The 24,256-nt window shown below is 49.0% G+C and overlaps 1 protein-coding gene across 1 annotated transcript in view; it reads left to right on the top strand.

Annotated features, from left to right (window-relative positions):
* Positions 1 to 24,256, top strand: part of LHFPL7 (LHFPL tetraspan subfamily member 7) — a 58,645-nt gene that overhangs the window by 9,723 nt on the left and 24,666 nt on the right. The window contains exon 2 of the mRNA XM_066333467.1: positions 402 to 540. Within this exon, the coding sequence (XP_066189564.1) occupies positions 402 to 540 (139 nt within the window). The remainder of the gene's footprint in view (positions 1 to 401; positions 541 to 24,256) is intronic.

Below are 24,256 nucleotides of genomic sequence, written 5' to 3'. Positions count from 1 at the left end.
GCTGCTGGAGGTGGGAGCAGCCTGCTGCAATGAGAGCAGCAGTGGGATCCCCAGAACACCTGCTCAGTGCCAGGCCTGCTGAGGCAGGTGCTGCCAGATCCATTTCAGTGCTCAGCAGAGGCCCTGACACATCAGGGACATCTAATGGCACTTGTCTTAGGACGTGGCCCTTCATGCATGTCATGCACTTGCAATGGTCACTGTGGCCCCAGTGCCAGTAACCCCTGGGTCAGGGCACGGCTGAACCTCGGGCTCCAGATTTCACTGTGAACTGAACAACGAAAGGTGGCAGGGACAAGGAGGGAGAAGCCGCCAGGGCTCCACTCCCCACTTCCCTCGGGGGATCTCTGGGAGGTGTGGCGGTGGGGTGACCTCTCTGACAGCCCCCTGTGTCCTTTCAGACCAGCGCCGTGCTGTGTGCGGGCGGCTGTGCCCTGCTGGCCCTCAGCTCCCTGCTGGCCATCGTCGCTGTGCTGCTGCCCGGCGGAGCCTGCGAGCGCCGAGTCTGCACCCTGGCTGGCTACATGCAGACAGCAGCAGGCAAGTCATGGGGCTTTGCTCTTTGGGGTGGGAGGATGGGCTGTCCTTTCGGGGTGTCTCGGAGCTCAGCAGCATGAGGTGCTTGCAAACTCAAAGCAAGGGTGGGAGGAAAGCAAGTGGCCCTTCAGTTTAGTGATTGCCTCCTGCACTCATCATAAAAGCTATTGAACATCACCTCCAAGCAGATACACAGGTCTGTGGCAGAGCAGGTCCCACTCAGGATGTTGTGTGGGACAGAGGGCTGAGGTGAGTGGTGGAGATCAGGCTTTCTGCTGGGAGGGTGCTGCTGCACCTCCTGGGGTCCAGGGGATGCTCCCTGTGAAGTGTCCAGTTCCATCTTTGTGGTTAAGCCTCCGGAAGGATTTCCCTCTCTGAGCTTTACACCTCAGACAGGGGTTGCCCAGCCTGCCCTGTATCTCCCCCAGGCAGCCCTCGTAATGCTGCACCCACTTAAAATTCCATCGCAATTGCCGTGCTTCTGCCTCGGGGGAGTGCCGGTGCAGAGGGAGAGGCAGGAAGCTGGGGAGGGACAAACCCCACCGGAGATTTGTCACCCCTGCAGGGAACCATGTCCCCGAGTGTTGGACCAAACCTCCCCACCTGGACATGAGCCATGACAGGAGATTAATGCCCGTTCGTGTCTGTGCCCGAGAATAAACTCCCTTCCTTGGAGAAATTCTCAGGGCCAGCCAGGCTTTGTTCTCTGCCTGGAAGCATTCAAGCTGCTTTGAGAGGAAATCCTGTTACACGCTCTCCTCTCCAGGGCTCATCCCGTGGGATCTGATTTGGGACAGATGGAGCAGGACAGATTTTAGCCATGGCTGCTCCAGCTCAGCCGGGCTGTGGGTTTACAGAGACAGCTGCTTGTGCCTGTTCCCCTTCTCCCAGTCTGGGGAGTCCCATCTCTGCTGGCTGGTGGCCAGTGCGTCCCCTGGGTGTAGGACAGAGGCTGGAGAAGCCCCATGGCAGCAGATCTCCAGGGATGGAGCCCTGCAGGTGACTCGGGGTGGCCTTGCAGGTGATCTCCCCTGCAGGGGATAATTGGGGGAGAAAAGGGTAACCCCACATTACCTTTTCCTGGGGGGTGGCACATCCCTGCTGAGTCTGGAGCAGATACAAAGCAAAGGATTAGGAAGAGTCCCTGGGAAGGAAACTGTGGCAGATAAATACAAATGAGGCGCTGCGAGGGGTTCTGGTAATATTGAACAGGCTGTAAATAAACTGTAGGCTCTAAGCGTTATTGACAAATGAAAATTTACTGGGGACGTTTGAGCAAGCTAATGGGTTGCTTTAAACCCTGGCATTGCCTGCTAAGCATTTTGTCTTGTGCTTTTTAATTTTGTGCACTGTGGATTAATTCCCATTCAGAGCCAGGCAGCCCTGAGTCAACAGAATTAAATGGTTTAATGTATTTGGATTCAGAAATGGTGCCCCTCCATAATTTCTCTCCTTGTTCCTCCCTTCCTCCCTCAGAGGAAGCTTTTCAATAGAAATCAGCTGCAGTGAGGTGACAGGGAGAGAAACTCCTCCCCAAAAATCACATTATCTCGGAGAAAAACAGGGATTTTAGGATAGATGGAATTATATGGGAGTGAAGGAAAGCAGAACAAGCCCAGGAGGTTTGGTGGAGTAGCTTTCTGATGGGGGGTGGGGGGCAGCTCTGCCAGGGATGAGATGCTGGCAGAGCTGTGGGGTTTTGTTTCTCTCAAACCCCAGGTTTCCAGGTCCCACAGTCACCTTTCCTCTGTCTGACCAGATAATTTCCCACTGAAATTTTGCTCTCATTTTCCCATTTCACAAAGCCAACTTGAGGTATTTTTTTTTAGAGCACCAAAGGTATGAGTAAATAAGCTTAATTCTATAAAACATTGAATCAGGAATCCAATGTCCTAATAAAGAGACAGGTGCATTCAGTCGGGAGCATTAGAAATGCCAGGAAGTGCAGGAGCAGAGGTTCCAGCAGAGCCAGAATCAGCCCCCCCAGGCTCTGCACTGTCTCAGAAAGATGCCCTGAGCTGCACTCACATAAATCCAGGTGCAGAGGCCAAGGATTGATCCCTGAACCAAGCAGGAACCAACCCTGAGAGCAGCCCCACAACAAGGGCAGCCAGGCTCAAGCTACATCTTTAACACTTTCCTGCTGTATATTTGGAGATCCAAGTTGTGCCTTTTGCAGCCTCAGAAGGGAGGAAGGTAAAAACCTCCGGCAGACAAAGCAGAGCACTAATTGCAGATGCAGACAGGCCATCAGGGTTCAGAGCTGGGCTAATTGCCACCATACTTTCAAAACATGAGTCCTGATGCCTGGCATCCACTCCTCAGATAAAAACCCAAAAAACCAACATACCCACAAGGGGATGATCTCTAATGAAAGAGTTAATGAGCAACAGGGAGAGGAGGAAGTATAAAGGAATATTTGCTCAGCTTTCCCACCCTACAAAGTCAAAGCTGTCCCTGAGAGATTAGAGATGGAGCTCACTCCCTGGTCACTGTGTCAGCTCAATAAAATGAAATTTCTGGGGGATCCTTCCTCCCAAACCTGCATGGCAGCACCTCCAAAGAGGCTGAGTGAGCCAAACTGGCCCATTTATGTGTGGGCTGCCCCAATCCTCAGGTGTAACCCATTGCTGTTGCTGGAGGAGGGTCCTGGGGCTCACCCCAGGGTCATGGAGGGCAAATGGGGGCACAGCTGAAATCCTGCCAGTTGTCCTTCAGCAAAAGCCTCTTTGCTGGGGTTTTACAAACAGGAGTTAATTCCAGGAAGAAATGTCTCCTGCTGCAAGGGGGTGAAAGGGAAGGACAGGGAATGTTCCCCAGGGCTGATTGTGCCTCTACAACCTCTCTGGTGGCTGCCAGGTGCTGGTCAGGGGTCTGTGGTTTAGAGCTGGACATTCCAGTTCAGCTCTGTAAGGCTCTCAGAGCAGTTTTTCAGTGACTGGCAGTGGGGAAACTGCTGGAAGGAGCACGGGACCATCACAGTGTGTCAGGCACTGCCTTCATGCCCTGGAGAGCCCCAAGGCTCTGCTCTGAGCTGTCACAGCCCACACAACCCCAGCAGTGTCACTGCCTTATAGAAGTGTCCTGAACCCCGAGGAACTGAGAGTCAGAGCAGCCTCTGACTGTTTCCAGCAGTGACTGAGCTCCACAGCCCAGAACATCCTCACTCCCACGGGAATGCCCTTCCCAGGGCACTGAGGCTTGTGACTGATGAAAACTGAGATTGCAACTGAGGCTGAGTTAACCCCATCAAACAGAAAATCTGGGCAGATTTCTGCTTTGGGGGCTTGTGGTACTAAGGGAAGGATTATGGGTGTGCTGTAGGATTAAGCTGCTGGTGACCAGGCTCCAGCACTGAGGCTGCTTCCATCTGCTGCTTAGGAACAAGTCCTCACAGGCAGGATGAGCAGCTTCCCTCATCCCTCAAAGCCTCAATAAAGCCAGGACTGTGCTGCTTTTGTGCTGCTTTTGGGAAGCTTTTCCCTGTGTGCTGTTCAGGCACAGGGCTCCTGCTTTGCTGGCAAGGGGTGGCTGATCCAACCTATCAGTGGCCCCACAGCTGCTGATCCTTTCCCTGGTCCCTGTGGCCTGGCAGGAGGAGAAGCAGAGCTTGGCACCTCGGTGAGGGCACAGAGCACAGGAAGCCTTCAGGGAGAGATTTGCTTTTCCCCACACTGCTCTCTGTCCAATCCTACCACCATCAGCTCACTGCTCAAGACAAACCCAGTACTGAGGGCAAATGATCCTGACCTGCCTGTGCCTTTCTAAGGTTCTTCTGGTTTTAAAGAGCAATTTCCCAGCATCACCATGACAGAATCAGAACAGTCACAAGACTCCAGCAAGACAAGCAGAAACCCACAGTTATGCAATTCCCTCATTTAGCCACACTGTAATCCCAGGTTTCACGGTAGTCCCAAGAGCTTCTTCCTGGAAAATTTGTTCTCCTGTATTCTGCAGCCAAGATCCCTCTTACTGGCAGCAACATGATGGCATTACAGAGATGGCCTCAGCTTTTGGTCAGTCAAGCAGCAGAGCAAAATACAGGAGACCTTGTGATTTTTGTCTGTTCTTTAGACTCTGATCATCCAGTAAGAACAAAGAAAGAGGGAGAATTGTTCATTTTCGGATCAGTGTGAACCTTCTAAATGTATCAGTTCCCAAGGACCTAGATTAAAATGGCTTGTGCCATTCCCAAGGGAGAGCAGCAGGATGGGTGGGAGGTTTGGGGCACAGCAACTCCCTGGCCAGGCTCCTGTCCCAGTGTCACAATGTTATTTAGGAAGGCAGGACGTGATCCTTCCCCCTCATTGCACCTCCCATCCCACCCTGCATCCCAGCCCACCTCTGGGATCGATGGTGCCCTGCTTCTCCCAGCTTGTGCAGGCTCTGAATGGCAAACAGCACCGTCATGCACATCCCTATTGATCCCTCAGACTGCTATCGATCAGCCTGCTGACATATAGGTAATGTGTAATTAGTAACTTAGATAAGAACAGCACCAGGAGGGAGCTGCCTGGCAGCTCCAACCTTGGCTGCTGTGTCCATGGAGCAGCACAGAGGGTTCATGGCTGCCTGGTGATTGTTGACCTGGCATAAGTCACTGAAACTCTTCCCTTCCCTGCAGCCATCACTCCTGTGCTGTTCCTGCAAGGTCTTGGATCCCTCCCATCCTGCCCCTCACCCAGAAATCCTGATTGGAATAACGGCATGAGGAAGGCACTCTGCCAAGCTTCCCTTTCCAATGCACTTGTGGCAGCTGGTGGGGATGCTGGAGAGCAACGTCCAGGGATGTTGCAGGGGCCACCAGACAGTGGGGACATGCTCTGCTCCCAGGTTCAGTGTCACAGCACCGCTTTGAGAGGACACAACTGGAGCTGACACCTCCCCAAGGCAGGGAACAGTTTGGGATTGGGAGCCCAGCACCACAATCGACACTGAAAAGTTCAGGAATGGCCAAGGACAGCAGGGTGGGAGCCGTTCCCTAAATGCTCACTAGAAATGTTCGGGAATGGCCAAGGAGAGCAGGGTGGGAGCCGTTCCCTAAATGCTCACTAGAAATGTTCAGGAATGGCCAAGGACAGCAGGGTGGGAGCCGTTCCCTAAATGCTCACTAGAAATGTTCGGGAATGGCCAAGGAGAGCAGGGTGGGAGCCGTTCCCAGCCCTTGCCGCCCCTCCCGTAGAGCCCGGGGCAGGGGCAGACCCGCAGCCGCTTTCCTGCTGGGCGTTTTTGTGGCTGCGGCAGCCCGGGAGCCCCATCCTGTTGACGCCGAGGGTTGTTTGTCAGAAGACATCCTTGGGATTCGGAAGAGGAATTTGGCAGTGGAGGCAGGGAGGGAAGCAGTGCTCTGTTGTCCGGGCATTGATTTGATTTAAAATCACCCGAAGCTTCCCTCAGCCCTGTTTAAAAATACCATCTTGGTATTATCGCAGAGCCCACGCCGTCCCTCTTCTTGTGGCAGTAGCTTCTTGAGAAACATGCTCAGTCCTGATGCAGTGACATTGCTGGATGCGTTCAATCATCAGAGCAGCATTAAGAAAATGTTGCCATGAAGCTGTTTCCCCATTTAGGAAATGTTCCTCGAAACTGCAAGAGAAGCTTCCAAAATAAGCAAAGTCCAGTCTTCCTTCAAGGTGCTTGGGCACAAGAGCAAAACACAGCAGCATAAAACCTGAGCCTGGAGATGTGTCCAGCTGCTGAATTGCAAGGCCAGCTTGTTTATCTTTGGAAAGAGCAATGCTCCCAACACAGCTGGGAGCAACTGCATGATCCTCCTCACTGCTCAGGTCTCCACAGCCATCCTCACCCTCTGCCCTCCATATTTCACATCTTGTCCTTGCCATAGAGACAGCACTCACACTGTTGGAAGCCCTGATTCCACCCCTGGTGCAAGGCTTTTTTCCCTCCTGCTTTCTTTAATTACATTAGCAAAGTCAAAAAACCGCCTTTGGCATGTTATTATTCAGTCAGTGAACTCTCACTAATTCCTGACACAACTAATAAATATCTGAGGGTAGGAGCTCACTGCCAGGGAGAGGGGCTCAGTCACAGCCCAACCCGAGAAGTTCTCACTCCAGAGCCAGCACTGCTCATGCCTGACTTACCTGTGCTCTCATTTTGTTCATTTGCACTGATGCAACTCATCTTCTGTTACAGTTTTTGCTCATTTTCTCCAGGATTCAGCTCAGGAAAGGCCACAACCATCCTGAGCTTTGGGCTGGTTTGTCCTGGAGCAAGAACTGCTCTGGACCCTGTGGAGATGCTGGGTACCAGCACCAAGCCCAGATGTTGTTATTCCATCACTCTCTGTGTGCTTAAGAATTTGATGAACTCCTATGTTAGAAGCAACAATTGACTTCTTTTCCATTTACCTCCCAGCTGGGAGGTGTTTCCTGGGAGGATGTTGCAGGGAGGAAAATGAACTTGTCAGATCCACAGATCGACAGGCATGAAAGTGGAACCACAAACATCAACTTCAGCCTTTCAGGAAATTTTTACTTCTGCTGAAACAGTAATTTCTCTGTGCTCACTCCAGTGCATACATTCGAGTGACAGATCATCTTGGTTTGAGAACAATTTCGTGATTTTATTTCCAAAACCTGAGATCTTCATTGGAGAGCCAGGCCATTAACCACAGCAGTGAAAGGAGAGGGGCTGGCAGCTCTCCTCACAGCCAGACTCCCTGCCACAGGTTAAGTGCAGATCAGCCTTCCCCAGGGCTCCAGCTCATTTCATACAAGGTGCAGAGCTGCTGAGGGAAAAGGGGCCAGACCCTGGCTGTGCCATAGAGCAGCTGAGCCCTGCTCCAACCCAGTGACAGATTCATTTCCATCTGACTTTTGGACGGATTTCTTTCCTCTGCTCAGTTCTCAAAGTGTGCTGTGCTGCTCTCCAGGTGGGTTTTGCCATCTGGCACGAAGCTGCTGACTTGGTGCCTTTGCCCTCCCTTCAGGCCAGGTCCCAGCAGCAGCAGAGTGTGCCTGGGCTAATGCCAGGAGCAGAGCATTTCTCAGTAGCCTCATTTAGAGAATAAACCAGCCATGTCCTTTCATTGGTTTCTTGGAGAGGGGCAATACATTTCCAGTGGCATCAGTGACAGAAGCAATATTCTTTCATTGCTATCATCAGAAAAGAGCAGCTTTATACTGCAAGAAAGAACTATTGCACTTGTGCAAAACATATTTTTTATTCCCTTAAACCTGAGGAAATCCTTGTCATATTAATATGTGTCTGAATTGCTTCTCTGTCAACAGTTCTCCCAGGGATTTGAGCTTAGACCAGTTATTGCACTTGGATGTAGTAACAGTCCATAAAAAAGGATATTCTGTAAATAATAACAGTGCTTTGTAATAAATGGAAACTACAAATAACAAGTGCCACTGGGACTCCAACACTGCTGCCCCTGAGGAAATACAAGCCCCAAGGAGCCCAGCACTGTGCCAGAGCCACGTGTTTCAGATGGGAAAATCCATATTTCATTTGATTCCCTCTGTCTGTGACTCTCCCTTCAGTTTACAGACAGTTTGTTCTTTCTACAACACAGGGCATTTACCTGGTTTCTAACATTTTCAAGGCACCAGGGTGGAACACGTGGGTGTTACCAGAAGACTCCACAAGCCATATCTTTCCAAGCAGACTCCTTCTTGAATTTTTGCTGAGGGATGATTTTGATAATGGCTCATCTTTCATGAAGTTTAATTGAGCTTGTTTCTGCAGCAGAGAACCACTGCAGGAGAGGGTTCCCCTTCCCTTGTAAGTTCAGGTTGCATAATAAACCAGACCCTGAAAGCTTGAGAGCATTTATCATTTAACAGCTGTCATTAGTGGCTGCCCAGTCTGCTTGTTGCATGCCCACAGTGCTGAGAAGGATCACGTCCTCTTATCTCCTTGCTGTGTAATTACATGTTCAGTTGAGGCTTCTTTTCACAAACAGTTTGACTTCTCCCATTCCCCCTCCTTGCTTAGCTCGTGTCTGTTGGCTGTTGCTGGGAAGATGGAGACAGACCCCTGTAACCCTCCTCCAGGGCCACCTAAATGTCCTCCCTTGCTGTGGGGAGGGAGCTCATAGCTGAATTTCATGCATCCTGAAGCAATTGTGTAGACACCACATCATCTTTATTGACTCATCCATCTGCACAGAGCGCAGGGTGTAAGGCTGAGGACAAAAAGCCTCCCTGTCCTCTCTGATGCTGGCAGGGAGCTCAGGACTGTCAGGAGCAGTTTGCAGTTCAGTCTGCTCAGGGATGCATTTCAGGGAGTTTTGCTCAGCCCTGGTGCCCAGCCACATCTGGCTGTGCTGAAGATTTGGGCCTGTTGCTAATACCAGTATTAGCAGCATGGAGACAGTCTCTGGCCTTGGGGGGAGATGTAACTGTTTGATGGGCTGGTTGGATGCTGCCTGTAATTTAAAAGGCATCTAGAAGTGGGGACAGGGACTTGTCAGAACACAGAGCAGGGCAGTGTATAGAGAAGCCATTACCTGTCTGCCAACACCAACATGCTGCACCAAAACCTAAAGGTTGGCATCAAATTTAGGGTGAAGCAGTGAGCCCCCCAATGCCTCAAAACCTGTTGCTGAGATTAAATGAAGCTCATGCTATTTGTAGATCCACTTTGGAAGTCATTACGGGGCCTGGTTTGGCCCAGCCTTGGTGAGCACATTGATAAATCTGGGTGGCAGCTGCTCACTGCCTTTTGTGTCACAAATTGCCCAGGCAGTTAAAAACTCTGCTGTCTGTGCACCAGCCAGGCTGACTTTAGGAGCAGGGGGGGATTTCCCTTGAGAAATGAGCAATGAAGATCTGACAAATGGGTCTTTCCAACACCTACAGTCCTGGCTGATGTAGGACAGACCCTTTGGTGGAACATGGGGAATTTTCAGTCCTGCTTTGCTTGCTCTGATTTGGCTTCAGTGTCCTGGATTACTGGGAGGTGGTGCTGGGTGAGCTGGGGAGTCAGCCCTGGGAACAGCCACAGGAGCAGTGGCTCTGGGCCAGATCCACTTCCTTTTTGCAGAGCCTGACAATGCAGGGAGTCTGGCAGAGGTCTCTGTCCTCCTGTGGGCACGTAGCACAGCTCCCAGGCGAGCTCTGCTTCGGAAATGTTTTGCTCTGCCTTCCTGTCTGAGCCTGTGCTGAGCCAGATTCCTTTGCTGGTAAGGAACAGATCTGCTCGGAGGAGAAATTTACCCTGCACCAAGTGTAAACACAGATGGAAACGTGGTGGAGCCCTTTTCAAAGTCAAGGGAATAAATCTGTTTAAAAGGCTGAACATCTGGGGCAGTGAAAGAGCAGGTGAAGCATTAACCCTGGAAAGGACACTGGGGCTAAGGCTGAGGGCACAAACTGCACAATAGAAGTGTCTAAGTGGAGAATTACCCCAAAGAGCATAACAGAAAGGTGAAAAGACTCCTTTTTGGATATTTTTTAAGACTCCTGAGTTTTTTGAGCCCTGTGAGTTACACCCCAGGCACTTTGGATGGAGCAAGCAGGTTAGGCTTTTCCCCTGGACTGATCTCATCTGCCTTCTCTAAGGCAGCATGTCAGGGATGCAGCCCCATGTGTCCTCCAGCTGCTGGGAGGGATAAGCAGGATTTTGTTCCCTGGTTAGGCTGTGCTGCAGAAACCCTGGAAGGACAGACCTGGCACGTTCACACCAGTGGGAATCAGCTTCCTGATGGTTTGGTCAGCTCTTCCGCTCCAAGCCAGGACATTTTCTGTGTTCTACAGTAACGGCACTCCTGAACAAAGGCCTTGGTCCTGCAGGGCTTTATTCACTTGCCTAACCAAAGAGCTAGAAACATAGCTAAGCCTTGGATGGCTGAGAAAATGTGAAATTGGGTTCTCCTCCCATCCATAACCTTGGCAGAAGCAGAGCTCCGGCTGCTAAAGCCCATGAAATGAACAGCCCCTGTTACTCCTGATAGGGGTATAAAATTCTAATTACTTGAGATTCAGTGTAACAGGGATCTTCTCCTTTTTGATTGAATTACTCCGTGGTTATTCCTAGAAGACTGGAAGCAGATGGCAAGGTCTGGCCAGGCATTTAACAGCCTGAGTTATGGCACAGAGGGGATGGAGCTGAGCTCCAACCTGCTGCTCCTGCCTTCCTGCTTGCTTTGGGTCCCCATCCTGGTGTATTTCCTGGGAAAGGAGAGGCTGGAGCTGGGACAAGATTTGCAGCAATGGATGGAGACGTGGAGCATGTCCAGCAGCAGAGGGTTTGTTTTGCAGCTCAGGTGGCACCACAGAAATGCAAACATTTTGTTTCTGTAAATCCCGTGCTGCTTTGGCCCAGGTAGGCACATCTTGACAGCAATCCCAGTGTGTTGTGTGAGGAGCCTGTGGATCTGGGAGGTGACAACTGCCCTTCTGTCACACAGAAAGGCTCCGAATCCTTCCAGGCCCAGGAGGAGGATGGATGGATGAAGGCAGACGGTCCCCTGGGCTGGGGTGGAACAAACACAGCTGTATAATTTCTGCCTCACTGCTCCTCCTGCCCCCGTATATCTTGAGCACATCAATAAAATCAAACAGACTATTAGCAGCACGTCCTGTTATCAGCCATGGATGGGCATCAGGCAACCTGCATTTTATGAAGCGCTGCTCCTACCACTGCTGGGGCTGCAGTGATTATCACATCTCCTCACAGCTGGGCCACACCACAGCTTTTATGAGCTACCCTACATCAAAGGCCCTTTCTTTTTAAAGATAAATTAACAATTCTCTCCCTTTCTTTTTATTTAATGGCATAACAGCCAGCTGATTACTAGGTGAGACACCAATCTCGTTGCCGAGCTGTGCTTACTGCATTGTCTATTTGATTATTTTTATTGAATAAGCAAATGTTCTCTCGGAGCTCTGAAGTCCTTATGAGGGAGACTCATTTTCTGCTACTGTGATCTCTTTGTCACGGGTGGGTGATGTATGAAAAGGAATTGCAAATAGCTGTTTACAGCAAGCAAAGTCACAGAACAGCCCACTTCAATTTCTGCTATCTGTCGGAGGCTGTTGTTGGCGATGGTCAAAATTAATTAAGCAGGAAGGAAGAGAGCAGAGAGGCATTGTGCATCCAGTCCTGACATTGAAATATTAATGGCGAGCTAATCAAGAAAGAGTATCTATGAATATCTAATCAGCTCACAGTTTGCAGTTTTAGTGAAGCAGTGAACTTCTGGGCAGCAGCCCTTTGCAGGAGGTGTTGGGAGGGGAGGTGGGCGGGCTGCTCCTGATTGCTCTATCTGGGAATAAACAAAGAGCTTCTGCCTGTGACAGGGGCTGAGGGACGTTTTCCTCCCACATCTCACATCCCTGCTGCCACTGGATGCTGCTGCATCCTTCCTGCTGTCACCCACAGCAGCCAGGCCAGAATGTCCAGCCCACAGCATTCCCAGCGCTGTGTTCCTCCCTCCCCAGTGCCAGAGGCCATGTGGAGGGCTCAGCTCCTCCAGGACTGAGCTGCAGCATCTGTCCACATCCAGGTCTTGGGAAAAGGCTCAGAACATTGTGCCTTGGACACACAGCCTGGCCCTCTCCTTCCATGCCTGCTACAGGCACCCCATGGGAGGCAGCAGCTGTGTCCCTGTCTCTCCTGCCAGTGTGTTCCCAAGTGGAGTTTCCAAGCTTTTTATGGGGAAAAGGAATGTGATGGCTGTGCTACAGGGCCAGGGTGCACTGCAGACCTCCCAAGCCCAGTTCCTGCTCAGCTGCTTTCTCCCACCCACCACACAAGCAGAGAAAAACAAGAGGAAACAATCCCATGGCAAAGCTGGGCCGATTCCAATCAAAGCCACAAAAGTAAATGTCGGCGTTGGGCGCCAGGAGTCGTCAAGCATCATTTCTTTCTTCAGTGTCACTGTAATGAGGGCTGTGGCTTTGGAGATTTCTATTGCTGTGTTTCTGCAAACAGTTCCCTCCTCTAACCTCTTGGAAATTGGATTTTGTGGGGCTGAGCAGTTTGTGTGCAGCAGATAGCAGCAGGACTGATAAGCAGAAACCTGTTTACACACTCACTCTCATCTAATACTACGACTGGGCAGGCAGCTGCCTAGATTATTTTTTAAATTTCTTTTTTTTTTTTAAGCACTATCAAATGTAATCCTTGTTGGCTGAATGTTTTGCTGCTTAACTGGGAGAAATCTGAACTAGACAGTTTTAACATGTAACAAACATGAAAATGATGTGAAGAAAAAGATAAAGGTAATAAGTAAATTTTAAATGACACTAAGGAAGAATCAGGTGGTGATCAGGAGGGAATAGAAAACCTATGCTGTCCTGTGTGAGGTGGCATTTCATGTGCTGCCGGGGGAGTAGGGACTGGATACAACTCCAAATGCAGAAAGGAGAGAGTCCTGGCACGTCGCTCTGACAGCCACAGGAACTTTCTGGGAAAGGAAAAGCAAAGCAGATGGCATCAGCTGAGAATAGTGGAAGGTACCAGGGATGTCCAGGGAAATGATGGAGCCCAGTGGCTGCATCCACTGTCTGTGGGAGGAGAAACCCTCTCACTGCAGCTGTGTGGGGGCTGCAGTGCCCAGCTGCAGCTCCTGGGGCTGGTGGGGGAGCCAGCAGCAGGATTTCTCCAGGAGGAGCACTCTGCAACGTGCTTCCCTCTACTGCTCCAATATAACCCAAATCTGTCAGCCTTTAGGGCTTGCTGAGAAGGTCATCTGTGAGCATGGCTAATTATTTCAAGCAAAGCAGCAGGCTAATGCCACTAACCTGCTCCCAGGGACTGAGCTCTGCCCTGTGCCTTGGCTCTGTAGCTGCACACAAGCTGCAGGGAATTACGGATCCATGGGGGTCTGTGTAAAGCTCATGGATATAAACAGATCCCACTGGCAGGTACCTTGAGCACAGAGAGGGAAATTCACATTTTTCATAGCCGATTCATTCAGTTGTCATGAAAATGCTGTTCCAGCCAGAAGGCAGAATCTCTTCTTTCTGCCATTTAATTTTCTTTAATCTGCTCTTGACATTCATTGAAAGAAGTATTTTACCCACATCAAAGGCAAAGATTTCAAAACATCACATGGAAAAAAAACCTGAAGGTCAGTCCAAGCAAGGATATGGTGGCTGACATGAGATGAAAGACTCTGGTTTCCACAAGGAAGGTCTGTGCAAAACAAGAGGCCACACTGGCCTGTGCTCTGAGGGCACTTCATTTGCACTCCTGGCAGGAGCTGCAAACAGTGGGCTTTGTGTGTTTGACACCTTCAGCAATTCAAGCAAGGCTGTCCTTAATATGAACAGGTTCAAAAATAAAAGATGCCTTGACAACACAAGTTTTCAGAAGGCGCTTCATGGGGGTGAAGTGTTTCCTGTGGCTCTGCCCAACGTTGGCCCAACTCTCTTTGCCTGGGGCAGAGCTGGGCCCTCCTTTGCCTTCACCCCCCATGAGGGACTGGTGCTGCTTCCCACATGATTAAATGAGCCAAAACACTTGACAAACTCGACAATCTGCTGAACGTGCATCCAGTAGAGGGGCCAAGCCTGTACGATGCCTCTGGATGTGTGGAACATCCTGAATGCCAATACTGAAGAAAGATGCAAAATGTAAAAGTTCCTCAGAAAACTTCTCCATTTAGTTCATTTTGCATGGGTAGAGGTAACAAGCTGACACAGGTTAATTTATAGCTTGGTTGTATGCTGATTGCAAAGTACACATTTCCAGTCAGCCACCATGAGTAAATCACTTTCCCACTGGTTCTCTTGGCATATAAAAGAAATTTCTCCCTTCCCGACATTTAAAAAAAATCCTAATATGTTATACACTCCATGACTTTATAGCATCTTTAATATTTAAAAGGCTAGAATCTATAACCTCAACCTTTAACAAATGTACAGTAACGTGATAACAAATTTGCCTCGAACAGCTGCTATCTTGGTACCAACTGGCACGAGGAGGAGGGAAGTAATTGGCTTGTTTTCAGATAATTACCATAATTGTAGTGACACCATTTGGATCACATCTAACTGCGTTCCTGCTGCAAGTTGGATAATTTAATAATTGGCAGAATTTAGACTGACAGTAAAGGTAAAGTCAGCATATGGTGGGGAATCAGCAGGCACCTCCCTGCACTGCTGGTACAGGCTCTGCTGCTGTTGCTCTGAAGTTCAGCAAAATCTTTTGGGTTTACTGCTTTTCTCGAGCTCTGTGACTGGGCCACATCTTTGCTCCTTTTCTGACGCTTGACATGATGAGACCACGTTTTGCACCTCTTGAACCTTTTGATTTGAGATCAATCAGTTCTGTTCACTCCTGCCCAAATTACTACTTCCTTTGTGCTCTTGAGTATTTTTAGCTGTCCTACTTCTGCTGGGGGCTCGTCAGAGCTCTGCACTGAAAGGGGATTAAACCACTGTCAGGTGCTTCCAGGCAGCAGAAATGCCTTTCCCAGAGGGTGAAGCCAGGCTCCCTGGAGCAGGGCTCATTCCCCTGGCTGAGCCCAGGGGAGCTGGGCACTGGAGGGAACTTGTTCCTCTTGTGCCTTCCTGTCCTTGCTGCTCGTGGCCAGCGTGAAGGGGATGCAGCACCTCCTGTGCCTCCAGTGCTGAGAGCTGCCCAGCCACAGCCCCGGGAGCAGGGGCTGCAAGGTAAGGCCAGGAGGTGGCTGAGGCTGCTGGGGAAAGACAAGGAGGTTTCTCAGCTCAGCTGGGCACTTTTGCCAGGAGTTGCAAAAGGAGCGCAGCACTGAGCTGCTGCCCTGCAGTGCCTGTCTGTGGCCTTGCCCTGCCTTCTTTTGCAGGGCAGAGCTGAGGACAGCTGACAACAACACTGGCAGTGCTCAAGGAGATGGGCTGCTGGAGCTTCCCCAGTCCCCAAATCAGAGATACTCCTGGGGTACATTTGCTTGTTTTGCTTATGTGACTCTTCTGCTTTCCCTGGGCTGAACCGAGACCCCAGGTGCATTTTCCACGGGTCCTGGTGGGTGAGGGCACTGGGGATGCACCCTTAGCCCAGGCCTGGGATCCTGGGGATCCCTCAGAGAGGCTGGAGAGAACTTTGGCATGGAGCAGGGGAAGGGCTCATCTCTAACAGACCCCTCTGCCAAGCTCCACCCCAGATTGGGCACACACAACCCTGGCACAGGAGGGAGGGAAGGAAGATGACTAAAAAGTAAATCCCCAGGTTCTGGTGGGTGGTCTCCAGTGCAGTGCTGGGAAGGAGTGGGAGTGTGTGCTGCACCAGGTTTGTGATGCCTGGAAGCAGCTGCTGATCCCCACACATCCCTTCTCCCTGCCCTGCACACACAAACTGCAGGGGATCCGTTTCCTCACAGCATTCCCTCCCCCTCTGTGATTTATTGCTGCCAGGAGGCTGTGCATGTGGAGGTGGCATAAATCTCACCCAAAAGAGAGAGAAGGAGGAAATTTGCATTCGCTTCCTCACTGGCATATTGAATGCAGCTTTCCAGTTCACTGCTGAAACCCTGGGCAGGTCCCAGGCTTCCCTCAAGATAAAACAGGGCCAGCACTGGGGCTTCCTTCCCTGCTGGAGGAGGCTCCCACAGGCAGCAAGGAGCAGCTCCACCACTGCTCAATTATCCCCAGATTAATTTAATTTCATTCCTATTTATATTTTGTGGTATCAGCCTACATCATTCTGTAGTATTTACAGGCTTCAAGCATTCCCTGTACTCCCTTGTGCTGATCTGCCAACAGCCACAAACCCTTTCCTCATTCAGACCTTCCAGTCCTCCAGCTCATTTCTGTGTCTCACCCACCTCCCTCCAAGTTGCTTTCATCTAGGCTGACAGTCCCTGTGCTGGAGTTAAAATCCCCCAAGCTGCTACTGGAAGCTACAGAAAGCAATTAAGGAAATTACAGTCAGAGCATGGTCGTGCTGCTGCAAGGTCTGGATGTCCTGTCACAAGCAGGCAGCCTGGACTAAGAGGCTTTCAAATAACAGAGCATAAGCAAACAGGAAAGCCTGGCAATTGTTGTCTCCAGGACTGCATTTTACCTGGAAGTCCATCAATGTTTTCCTGTGTCAACACTAAGCTGGATATAAGGCAAAGAAAGAAATGCAAATGAGGAAGGAGAAAGCAAGGTGGATATAACACATTAATCAGAGGCAAAAGTTGGAGGCAGTCTGCAAACCTCTGCTCCTGCAGGGGCTGACAGCTGTAAATAGCATACTGAAGCCATGGAGGAAGTAAAGAATTAATTACAGTGCCAAGACCCAATCCCACTTCCAGCCACAGGCAGCATTTATTAAGATCTCACTGAGGCAGGAAAGATTGAACAAGGGACTCAGGGGACTACGAAGGGGAAAAGAATTAATCAGTTTGTCCCAGGAGACTGGAGAAGTCAGATTAAATAAAAAGTGGAAGTAAAATGAAAGGGGGAACAAGATGGTTGGAAACCTGGACTTATTTGAAGGAGAAACTCTGGAGTCATAGCTGGGAGCAGTCCCAGGGGCTCCAGTCCCCCACTACAGAAGCTGGAGAGCTTTGAGGACAAAAGCTGAAAGTTTGCCTTGACCTTTTAATAGGTTTAAAAAAGCCACTTCCTTTGCCTGGCAGAAGGAGGCCAGGAAAGACATCCTCAGCTCTCCCACCTCTGGTCCATACTCCAGTGCATCACCAAGGAGCTCAGACTCCCCACATCCCAGGGGATGGATATGGACCTGAGAGTTATTCCCCAGGCTGCTGAAACTCCCCGACAGCCAAGCAGGGCAGCAAGGGAAGCTGCACCCAGTTGAACAAAGAGAAATCCCAGAAGCAACACCCTTAAAGGAACATTTTTGTCCCTGCCCATTTTCAGCCAATGTTTTCCATCACAATAACGTTCAGTTATTTATCTTCTAAAGTGTACAACATTTTCTTCCCTCTTTTGTGCTGTTGCTTTTCTGCCTGTCCCTCTGGGAAAGGTCACTGGGCTTCCACATTCCTGCTGTGTAATGAGCTGTGACAAACGCTGGTGACCAGGCCGGGGTCATAGAGTTTTAGAGGGAGTTGAACACCAACATCACAAGGAGGAAGCCTGTCCCCAGCTTGTGAATGGGTGTCCCATTGCCAGGCTCCTTCCCCTCCATGCAGCTCAGTAGCAGAAACTCCCTGGAAGCCAGATTAGAGACTTTTGTCTTATTCTTTCCCCTCAAAAATCCCAAGCCTGATATATCCAGACATAAAATAAAGCTTTTCATGTAATCAAAGTAAAGAGTGAATGGAGGAGCACACTTTGTCCTCCTTAGTAAGTTTTCAGGAAACAGGAAAGCATTCCTGCTTTTCTTGCATGTCTAAAACAAGCTGTTTAGAGAAAGTCTTTATGGAAATGCAAAGTATATATCCTATAAACAGGGTTTCTTCAAATTCCAGCAGCTTTGATTTAGAAGAGAGACACCAAAGCCCTGCTTGCTGCAACAGAAACACTTCCCAATAAAATCGCAGTTTAGAAAGTTCCTGACTTTATCATATCAGTCTCTTTCACAGAAGTACAGGTCTGTGCCTACTTTTTTAGCAAACTTTCAGATTATTGGAATATACTGATTACAGAAAGTGCAGGTTGTAAGGAATAGACATTCCATTAACAGCTGCATTGGGTAATAACCCTTAACATCAGAAAGCATCATCATAGCAGGATGGGTTTTGTCCCATGTTATGCCAAAGAATAGTAAAAAAAAGTCATTTTCTGCTGATTCTATGGTGGTATTTCCTGGAAAAACCACTAAACACTGTTTGCTGGAGTTTAATGTGCGTGAATGATGGGAGGGAGGGATATGCACAGCTCTTGGCTTTGCCCTGTGTGACAGAAGAGCAGTTGTCACCTCCCAGTCAAAAAAATGTGGTGTTTTCCTCTGACCCAGAGCACGAGCACTTGCCTGTGTGCAGCCAATCCTTTCCCCTGACATCAGATTGAAGGTGAACAAACCACCAAGCCACAGCTGCAGGCAAGACTTAAAAAACCCCACAAGCCACCAAAAGTAAAGATGTCTCTCTGCCAACACCTGTGTAATGTTTCAAACTAAACCAGCCAAAGAACTGAATGTGGAACTAGTGCAGAAATAGATTCTCCTTCAGAAAATGAACAAAAAGGATGTTTGCTGGGGGATATAGATAAGGCAGGAAATTAGAGGTAAAACCTAAAAGCTGGAGATGGAAGAGCCTCCCTGAACCAGCTGTGCTTCCTGGGGTCCCATGAGGCCCCACTTTCAGTCTCTGGGCTCTACAGTCCCAACTGCACCAGGTGCTTTTCAGAGCTGGTGCTGCCCAGTGACACCTCACACCTCCACTGTAACTAACCCAGAAAGGACAAAACCTTCCCATCCCTTTCCAGTCAGCTTTTCCTACGAGGTGGTGCTGAAAGCCTTGATGCATCTCACTTTAATGTCCCTAGGGCTTATCGATGGATCCCAAAATTAGATCAGCAGACCCCAGCAGGCTCAGGAGTCTTAGCTAGGCTTGTTACCTTAATGAAATGCTAATTGCTGCTTCTGCAGACTAAAAAAGTGCCTTTGGTCCTACAGCAGCTTCAGTTAAGCAGTGTTAATTGCCAAAGCTAATTATGTTGCTGTTGCTCCTAGATACTGGTTCAGGTTAGGTCTGTAAACAATAAACCCAGTAGTCAGTGCCCTCGGTGCTTTCTGTGCACAAAGCAGGTGCTTGGCAGGGAACAGGGGCCACATCCTGAGCTGATGCCACACACACAGGACAGGACAGGACCAGGGAAGTGGCAACCTCTAGACAAGAGACCTCACAGCAAATCTTCTTCCTAAAATTTTTAGGATTTGTATTTTGAGAGAAAATACTGGAAAAAAAAGAGGTGATATTTCCTCAGTTCTACAGGTACAGGCTTTATTAATTTCTTTAACCAGCTGTCCTAAAAAAACCACAAATTTCTTCTGTGATGCAATTAGTTGAAGCCAAGGAGCAAACAGATCTGGGGTTCAACTTCCCAAGGAAAAAAAAAAACAAACCTCTCCAAATGCCTTTTTTTGTTGTACATCCCACATCTGTTTCATTGATGAAATTCCCAGCTGAAAAGGTGCATTACATCAATTAAACCACCAGCATTTTCCAAGATCTTGCTGAAAAACCATTAGGATAAAATATTTGCTGGTTAGAACAGCCTCGGATAATTGCTCCAAAGGGGTTTCACTTTGCCATACCCCTTGGAAACCACTGCTTTGGGACTGGAGGCAGAAGCAGCCCCGTGTGAGCAGCTGTGCTGCCATTGCAAAAACCGGGATGAACCTTCCCTGGGACACTCCCAGGGCAAACAGGAACAGCCTGGGAGAGCCACAAGGAAAATCCTCTTGAGTTTGGTTGTGCTGCTTTACTGCCCTCCTCCTTGTGCTGGACGGGAGCAGAACAAAGCAGGCAGTGCTATAGGTTGTTATTCCAGAACGAACTTTACAGAATCCTGTTTAGGGAACATGCAGTAAAACAGCTTTTATCCCAGATCCAATTAACAGCTGAGTTACAGGACTCAAGTGAAATAAAGGGCAGTGAATCTCCCAGACTATTTACATGATTTATTGGAACACGGCTGTCTGCAGGAGCGGGCGGCTGCTTCATGTTTAATTTATGAGGACACGAGGGGGTGAAGGCTCAGTTACCAAGCTGTTGGGGGGTTCCTACCCCAGCAGTGCTGAAATTCTCCTACAACAAAGGCACTAACAGGCCTCTTGCTGCAGCACTGCTGGCTGTTCATGGCATGTCAGCCACGGCTTCCCGACTGGGCTTGGCAGAACTGCTGCTGCAAAAGCACCATTCATCTCCTCTCACTCCTTTCAAGGTTTATCTGGAGCAGAGAACCAAAGCTCAGACATCCAGAGGGGAAAAATAGATGAGTTCCCAGCCTTGCAGCTGAACTAGCAGCAAGGGACAATGCATGTAGTGGGAGTTTCTGTAACAAGCATGGAGAAGTTGGGACTGGAGTTTTCTCATCTCTGCTTCTGAAGCCTCCCTTTCTAAGCATCTTCCAGGCCAGAAGAGGATATTTGAGCTGACAGCCTTGGAAGAGCTCCACCGTTTGATGTTTGTATGTTTGTAGAGGAAGCACAGAAGGATTTTCAGTGACAGATGAAATCTGCAGTTCTTCTAACACACCAGCTAAAGGGATTTTGCCTCTTTTAAGGCCAAACTATAAGGTTTCTATTGCAGAGATATTTGATACCAGGAAACTGAGTGTTGTGAGAAAATGAAAGTGTCCATAGTTTTCCTCCACTGCAATCAGTATTCGTGTAAAATAGCTGCTTTCCCTGTCTTGCATAGCAATGCAGTAGTGAGAGCAGCTGCTGTTTCATTTTTTCCCTTATTTTTCAGAAGTAGCAGATACACAGCGATAGGAAAATACAGTGACAAGTAAATTGACTTTCTCTAAGTGTCTGTTTTCAAGAAAAGTGTTTTTCTGTGTATGGCGGGGTTTTTTTAACACTTCAGTGGTGTTCTGAATAGCTGTTAAGATGAGAGGCTCCAATGCCATGTTGTATCAGTATCACAAAATTGGGAGCTCCTGAGGGAAGGAGCCTAATTAGGATTATTATTTATTGCTAGAGCAGCCTTAGATTTGGCAAGTCCTCGCCCAGCAAGACTGTGTTCACTCCTAACATATGTTGTTTGGATCCATCATTTGAACTTAAAAGCTAAAAGTACTTTTTCTCTAATGGGTAGAGATGCAAGCTCCCCTCCAAATCTCTCCAGGAGGTGGAAGGCTCTCCCGGGGGTTGCCTTTTTCTGTTAAGTGTTTCTCTAATGGGCTTGGAGAGAAGCAGCATTGACACAGAGCAGAAGGAGCAGAAAACAGCCTTACAGAGGCAATATAAAACTTCTGTTGCCAACTTCTCTGTTCACCTTATCCACTCAGTGTGATCTCTCATAAGAAAACCAAGGCAACTCTCATGCTTGTCCCCAAAAACTGATTTAAATAATACAGTTAAAATATTATTTGCAGAGAAAGCCATCCATTAAAAATCAGATTGCTGCATTTACTTTTCTTCTGTCAGATAGAGAAGGCTGCTTGTAAGGTGAACTTCAAATGGGACCAAGTTTTAGCACAGTTATTTGTACATTCTGCTCCCTAAGATGCAGGCACACAAGTATCCCCAGGCTTTGGTATTCCTGAGGGACAGCTAACACAGCTCTCAGGGACTCCTGGAACATCACAAAACAAGACACCTGAGCCGTGTGGGGAGTTTTAGGCAATTGCTGTCAAAGGTGTTGTGATCTCTCATGTCCCAGTTTAGGGAGCTCAAGAGAAATAGCAGAAAACAAGGTTTTAAATGAAGGGTGAGAAAAGCGTTAGATTAATGCACCAGTAGTTAAGTCTTTACAACAGAAAGTGCTGTTTCTCTAACAGTATTTCATGCAGTTCCTAGGTGTGAGACAATAAACCCTGCACACTCATCTTAATAAGGAATCTGTCTTGGGAGTGCCAGGGACTGGCATGGGCTGCTTTTGCAGGAGCAGTTTGAGATCCAGTAGAAATAAGAAGAGAGAATTCAGCTCTCAGGAACACAGGGTCACATGAAGAATTAAAACCAAGTCTCCCAAGCCACAGACAGTGTCAGCCCAATCCCCCCTCCTGATTAGAGAGTAATTTTTCTCGTTTCCCTCATTCACACTCACTCTGGCAAGGGAGGGAGTTGATGCTTGCAAATTTAGCTAAAAGCTTTCAACCCCATTTCCATGACACCAGTGCAGAGCTTGTTGCACATAGGTGCCAAAGAAAGCATTCTTTGAAATACAGAAGATTTCCAGGGTGCAGCTCGCTTCCCTTTGCAGCAGAGCTCGGGTAGGGTTTGTTGGAGCCGCCTGGGGTGCCCAGTCCCAGCAGGACTCCCTGGGGTAGCAGCACTGTTGCTGTGGAGTGAGGACTCAGCAAGGAGCTCCTTTCCATCCAGCCTGACCAAGGCTGCCAGCAGGGAAGCATTAGGGGCAAAATGTTTCCTCTGGCTCTTTTTCAAAAGCCTGGAATGGACACAGCCCATTTTATCATCATACTTTAGGAAGAAATCAGCAGTCAGCCCAGAACAAGTTCTAGAAAAGTCGTTGCAACACTTCAGGGTTTCAGTTTTACTGAGTTATCCGAAGTTTGGCAGCCAAGTAGCAAGTGTGAACAAACAGCCATTAACGCTGTTGTTATTATTATTTACTGCCCTCAAGCATCCAGTACTGCAGGGGGGAGGAATAAGCTGGCACTTGTCCTCAGAAACCTGCAGCTTAGGTTTAGTCACAGCAAAACAAGAGCTTCTATCAGCACACACCTCCCTCGCCTCCATCACAGTCACTGGGAGCTCTCAGGTTGAGGACAGTGTTGTCACTGACAGTAATTAAAGCTGTAACACGAGGCACAGGTCTTCGCTGGGCTGTGCACAGGGCAGGTTGAACCTGGCTCTGCCGCTCCTGGCAGTTGAATTCCCCTGTGTTTTGTGTCACAGCAGGTCTGGTCGGCACATACCTGGGCAATTACTGGGCTCAGACAGGTAGTGCCATGAGCTGGTATGGTCTGATGACTTGTGATCACCACTCCAGACTGTAATAATCACGTACAACTTTGATAACCAGCAATTGCTTGACTCAGCTCCTCTCCTTTCCCCCCTCCAGGCACTCCCAGTTTGCTCCTGGGAGCTCAAGCTTCCCCCCACCCCTGCTGACAAACCCATCTTTAAAAACTGTGTCAGCTGTGAGGATGCAGATGGTCTCATTTGCATCAAACAACTTTTAAATTATCATTCAAATTAAATTAAATTGAAAATGCAATGAGCTGTTCCTGTAGAACTCCACGCACAAAGAAGAGTTAATGAAGGTCACATTTGTAACCAGTGAGGAACATTTAAACTGTATCATGTTTGGCATGGGATGCCATTAGAATAACATGCCTTTCTAAATAAGGATAAATTACTCTTAAAGGCCTTGTGCAGGATCAGTCCCTGCTCCCAGAACAGGCTGGTCTTTGGGCCCTCTGTAGTTTAAAGAGGGAAGAGCTGTGCTGGGTGCAGCAGAGCACCAACAAAACTCGTTGGCCATGAGGGTGAGGCTCAGGCACCTGGGCCAGCAGGTCCTGCCTGCTCTCCTTGCCTGGATGCAAAGCCAGGCACACCTGTAAGGCCTGTGGAGCTCAGCCAAGGGAGCTGATTGAAAGGTGCAATCCCCATGCCTCTGGCTGTAATTGCTTCATTTACACACACAGAACTGGGTGTCTTCTGCCTTGCTCTGTGTTTGCAGCCATTGAAAAACTGCCCTGTAATGCTTTGGGTGACATCCGTCATCTTCATGGCTCTGTGTTGTCACAAGGATGTCACAGAAATGAGCCATGCCCAGTTCTGTGTGCTGAGATGACAAATGTGACCTGGGTGGCTCCCTGGGTGGCTTCCCAGGGCCCAGCTCCTACTCTGATGCCAGGCTGGGCTCCAATAAAACACTGGGTGAGTGCAGGAGCTCAGCCCTTGAGCCAGTGCCCTGAGTCCAGACAACCACACAGCAACAACCTGAGCAAGCCAACACAAAACAGAAATTTGTAGTTACTCTTCTTTCTCTCTCCTTTGCATGATCCTGCACCTTATCTGCACCTGCTGCAGGCCACATCACATGTTTCATCTCAGGAAATGAAGCAGCATTTTGTATAGGGAAATAAATAGCAGTAGTACATCCCAAATGCTCCTTAGCAACAAAGCTCTTGTTTTTACACGGGCTCTGCTCCACACTCAGGTGCAAAGTCAGATGCTGAGAGATCAGAGAGACCTGTGAAATGGAGAGTAATAATTGGCACAATTT

Source organism: Sylvia atricapilla, chromosome 20 (genome assembly GCF_009819655.1).
Source record: "Sylvia atricapilla isolate bSylAtr1 chromosome 20, bSylAtr1.pri, whole genome shotgun sequence".
Lineage (NCBI taxonomy): Eukaryota > Metazoa > Chordata > Aves > Passeriformes > Sylviidae > Sylvia > Sylvia atricapilla.
Note: the sequence above shows the minus strand (reverse complement) of the source record. Positions and strands in the feature narration are given on the sequence as shown.